This window comes from Chrysochloris asiatica, unplaced genomic scaffold (assembly GCF_000296735.1).
Source record: "Chrysochloris asiatica unplaced genomic scaffold, ChrAsi1.0 scaffold00077, whole genome shotgun sequence".
NCBI classification, from domain to species: Eukaryota; Metazoa; Chordata; class Mammalia; order Afrosoricida; family Chrysochloridae; genus Chrysochloris; species Chrysochloris asiatica.
The window spans coordinates 14,686,383-14,691,524 of NW_006408595.1; the positions used below are offsets into that span (position 1 = coordinate 14,686,383).

The following is a 5,142-nucleotide window of genomic DNA, read 5'->3' on the forward strand; positions in this document are numbered from 1 at the left end:
CCATGGGCTGCCAAAAGAACCAATACATCTGATTTGGAAGAAGTGCAGCCAGAGTGCTCCTCAGAGGCCAAGATGGCCAAACTTCATGTCTCATACTTTGAACATATTGTCAGGAGGGAACAGTTGCTAGAGAAGGATATCATGCTTGGTAAGATGGAGGGTCAGAGAAAAAGAGGAAGACCCCCAACGAAAACAATTGGCCAGGTGGCAGCATCGATGGACTCAAGTGTGGCAACAGTAGTGAGGTTGGCCCAGGATCGGACATTGTTTCGTTCTGCTATGCATGGGGTCGCTATGAGTCGGAGCCGACTCGATGGCACCTAACAACTACAACAACATGTAGGTATATAAGAATATATGTGCATAGGTAGATACAAATGAATACACATTTGTGTAGAGATAATAGTATCTATGTGTACTTGTACATACAGCTATGTGTGTGCTAACATATATGAGAGGACACATAGATACACAAGACTTTGTTGACATAACCAAGTATCTGGTTAGAATGGCTTTCTGGGCTGGAAGGCTTACAACCTTAATTTTATAGGACATCTTATCAACTAGATTCACAAAATTCATGTTCTGCATCCTAGTGAGATGAGTAGCATCCTGGGGTCTTAAAAGCTTTCACACAGTCATCTAAGGTACAACTATTGGTCTCCATTCATTTGGAGCACAACAGAAAGAAAGAAAGAAACCAAAATCTCAGAGAAGAAACTAGACAACATGAGCCATAGCTTATCCACTCTGAGACCAGAAGAACTAGATGATGCCCAGCTAATACTACCAACCATTTTGATCAGGGCCACAATAGTGGACCTTGACAGAACAGGAGAAAACTGCAGAACAATACTCAATTTTTCAAAGTCAAGACTTACTGGAACAGTTGAGAATGGAGGACTGACTCCCTGAGACTATATTCTTGAGATACTCTAAACCTTGAACCAAAACTATCCTGAGGTCACCTTTTAGCGAAGTAACTGATTAACGCACAAAATAAGGATTGGTGCATGGAGGGAATGCAACCAAGTAATGTAGCAAGTCTATGATTTATTGAATTTAAAACTGAAGGTCTGCTCTGTAAACCTTCACTCATTCACAACAAAAAGTTTAAAAAAATGCAATTGTGAAAAATGTAACTAATGTCACTGCACAGTTTGTGTCAATATTGTAAAATAAGAACTTCATTAGCTATATAAACTTTGCCAAAAACATAAAACATTATTTTTAAAAACATAAAGAAATGATAAGTATGTCATAAATGTTATGATAGTGTAGTATAAGATTGTTGTCAAGTTCTGACAAGTCAGTTCTCCAACTCACTGCAACCTTATATAGAGTTGCTGAGGCTTTAAATCTTTGAGGGAGAAGAAAGTCTCATCTTTTTCTCATGGAGCAGCTGGCGGCCTCAAATCATGGAACTTGTGGTTTGTAGTTCAATGCTTCTTGTATGGAGCCACAATGCTCCCCATGTTGTTGTTAAGTGCTGCTGAGTGGGTTCCTACGCACAGCGACCCACGTACAAGGTTTCCCAGGAGCAACTGGAGAGTTTGAACCGTCAACCTTGTGGTTCAAACTGAATTTGCAGTCCAGTGCTTATTCCACAGTGCCACACCAGGACTCCAAACTAATATTTAGAAACACAATAATATGTAACTCTAGTAGCGTAGTGGTTACGAATTGGGCTGTGAACCGCAAGGTCAGCGGGAGAAAGATGAGGCTCTCCGCGGGAGAAAGATGAGGCTTTCTGCTCCCTTAAAGACTTACAGCCACGGAAAACTTGTTCAGGGTCACTAAGGGTTGGAAATGACTCCAAGGCAGGTACAACCATATTTTGTACTGTGCAAATTATATGCTATATTACATTAATAGAATTGATTTTATTTTCCTTTGGGAAAGTACAGGACCTTAAAGAAAATCTTACTCTATAAAACAAAAAGATGTAAACTGTTCAACTGGTTCTTGATGTTTCTTTAATATTGAAGAAAAAAATGTTCCTAGTGAGAGAAGCAGAAGCAGGTATTTAATAAAGTCCAGCTAACAGTTTTACAAAAGGAAACAAGAGTATAGATAGGTTTAAAAAAGGAGATAATTTTTACAAAAACAAGCAAGCTGTTCGCCTGGGAGCCATCAAGGCAAGCCATCAAGTCGCTTCAGGACAAACCCCCTTCTAAGACCAAAACTCAAAGGGAACACACAAGCAGGCTTGTAAGCTTGCTGGTGACCATGTTGGTTTACTTGTTAAGAGGAAGTGGAAGAAAGACAGTAATGAAAACATGAGCTGAGCTTGGCCATCTTCCAAAGATGCCTGTCGACCTTGAAATCAGAGAGAGAAGAGGAAGGGCTGGTTGGTCCAAAGTTTGGGGAGACCTGGGAACCAGTGAGCCAATGAACACTGACCTAGCCACAGGGGCTAGAGCTGAGCGTAAACTGTCTAGTGGATACGAAGTAGGGGAGATGCACAAGAATGCCCAAATTTGCAGATAATACCTATTTTACCTAGCTTGGATGACTTGAATAAACTGCTACAATTTGATGAACTTGGCCTTACCTTATAGATGTAGCAGCACAAAATACCAACCAAGAGGGAAAGAATCTTTACAGCAAGGATCTATTTCCATCCCCTCTGCATATACGGTTGAAAAGGATGGGCAACTCAGACACTGGCTACCTAAAATGGTGGAGGGGGGGGGGGGGGGGAGAACGCTATAAAGGCACAAAGTGACTGGCTTACAAGTTTTAAGAGGGAGTTTAGTTTCAGACTTTGAGGGGGGAAGGTAGAATCCCTACTGAATAGTTTTCATCTTGTCTAGACAGCACTTAACAACAATAGATGGGTATGGTGAAAGAAGATGGAGATAGGATTCTTTTGATTCAATAGTAATTGTTATCATGACTAATTGCAACTGTCACAATTGTAAAGGAAGAAGATGTGTAACAAAAAGAGGGGAGTAGTTACTTATTACAGTCCAGAAACAGAGGATTCTAGGACCAGCAAGAGGGAAGAATATGAATAGAATGTGGGACCTGATCCAGAGAACAGCGATACCAGAGTCAGAGGCAGAGATGATGGCATGGAGAGAAAGAACATCTGAAGACTCTAAACTCATGGAAAGAGAAAAGCTGTGTGCTGATGGGCAGGGTGCTGGTTTGCAAAATGGGCACTTTGGTTATTTCAATGATTATATATTCCTGCATGTTTTTGTGTACATCAAAAAAGGGGATTGTAATTACCAAAATGAAACAAGATGTGATTGGCTGAGTGCAAAACTGATAATCTGACATGTAGACTATCACTCAATTCACAATAAAAGTTTTAAATAAATAAATAAATAAAGGGGGGGTAGAGGAAGGATGAAGGTAGCAGGAGACATAGGGAGGAATATAATAGTTAAAGGGAACAGAAGTCAATGCTGTTAATTGTATACGGAGGGGATTGCAACCATGTAGTCAAGCAATATATATGGTTCATTGAATGCAAAAACTAATGATCTGCTCTGTAAACCTTCACTCAATTACCAATAAATATTAATGAAAAAAAGAGGAGACAGTTTGATGTATAAAAAACCATTCAAGCAATACTGAAGATTAAGTAATACCTGCTCTCTAACAGGAATAAAAAATAGTAAGAATAATAAAGTACTGCTAAAATACCTCTAAATACTTTCTTCACAACAGATGACAGTACTCTAGAATTATAATTCAGAAAGAAAATGACAGAAAGACCAAGTAAATGGAATGGTTAATAAGCATATAAAATCAGAGGTATCAAATGGCTGAGCGGAAGGAAAGACCCTAAACTTCTTGTTGCAGGTTTTTCTTACCTCTTCTGCTGTGCTAACATGTCGTCTCTGAGTTTTCTTGGGACTCAAAAGGTTTCGACGACATGAACCACTCCAAGATGGACTTGGGACAGGCTTAATAGGAAAAGATTTTTCATATGCAGACACATGGCAGTGATGGTTTGACTTTCCCATAAAAGCGTTCGATAATCCACTTAAAAAAATAGAAGAGTTTATGAGAAGAGATAAGAATAGCAAGGTAAATCTACTTATTTTCACTTTCAAAATAATAAAAATAAACAATGAAATGTGTCCCCTGGGAGAAAAATATGTAAGAAATTATACAGTACATAGTCATATGGGTTGCTGCATCAGGCTCTGTGTCTCAAAAGATCTTAGCTGACCAACCAACGAAATTATTTAACACTGTTGTAGTCCTTGAGAAGCCCTAGTGGCACAGCGGTTAAGGTCTCAGCTGCTAACCAAAAGGCCAGCAGTCACTCCAGAGAGAAAAATGTGGCAGTCTGCTTCTATACAAATTACAGTCTTGGAAATGCTATGTCCTATAGAGTTGCTATGAGTTGAAACTGACTCAACAGTAACAGGTTATTTTTAATTAGATCTATAATTTATAAGTTACTTTGGTAAAGAACCATAAAGATATGTGGTATAACAGAATGATTATGACTAGACATCTTCAAAAAGCTGAGTTTCAGAAATTTCAAACGTACACATGCACTTTCTGTCTTCTATTCCCTACATCCCCCTACTCCCAAATCCTTATGGAGAGAATTAGTTCAAGGTTAAATATGCAAAGATGAATAAAGTTGAAGACTTTTTAGAAACTCAAGTTTTAAACTAAATTTCAGAATTTCCTGAAAGCCCAGCAGAGGGCTCCCATCATTCATTAAAATCAGTCACAAGGCTTTGCTAGGCTGCACCACTCTCAGCTACTTCTGGCCTCCCTACTGACCTCTTCTGAAGGAGAATTTCTATTCTCTCTGCTAACCTCAAGGTCAGCAGTTCGAAACTACCAGCGGTTCCGCAGGAGAAAGATGAGGCTTTCTGCTCCCATAAAGATTTACAGCCTCAGAAACCCTACACAGGGTCACTATGGGTCGGAATCGACTCCACGGCACTTAACAGCAACAAATATATAGGGGCTGTGGTAGCATAGTGGTTACAAATCAGGCTGCAAACCATAAGGTCAGCAGTTCGAAACTACCAGCTGTTCCACGGGAGAAAGATGAGGCTTTCTGCTCACATAAAGCTCTGCAGCCTTGGAAACTCTGTACAGGGTGGCTATGAGTCGGAACTGACTCCACAGCACACAGCCATCATAATATATAATATATAT

At 39.7% G+C, this 5,142-nt stretch overlaps 1 protein-coding gene across 1 annotated transcript in view; it reads right to left on the reverse strand.

Annotated features, from left to right (window-relative positions):
• The window catches only part of SENP1 (SUMO1/sentrin specific peptidase 1), a 54,444-nt gene that overhangs the window by 31,882 nt on the left and 17,420 nt on the right, over nt 1-5,142 (reverse strand). Inside the window, exon 5 of the mRNA XM_006865353.1 lies at nt 3,828-3,999. Within this exon, the coding sequence (XP_006865415.1) occupies nt 3,828-3,999 (172 nt within the window). The remainder of the gene's footprint in view (nt 1-3,827; nt 4,000-5,142) is intronic.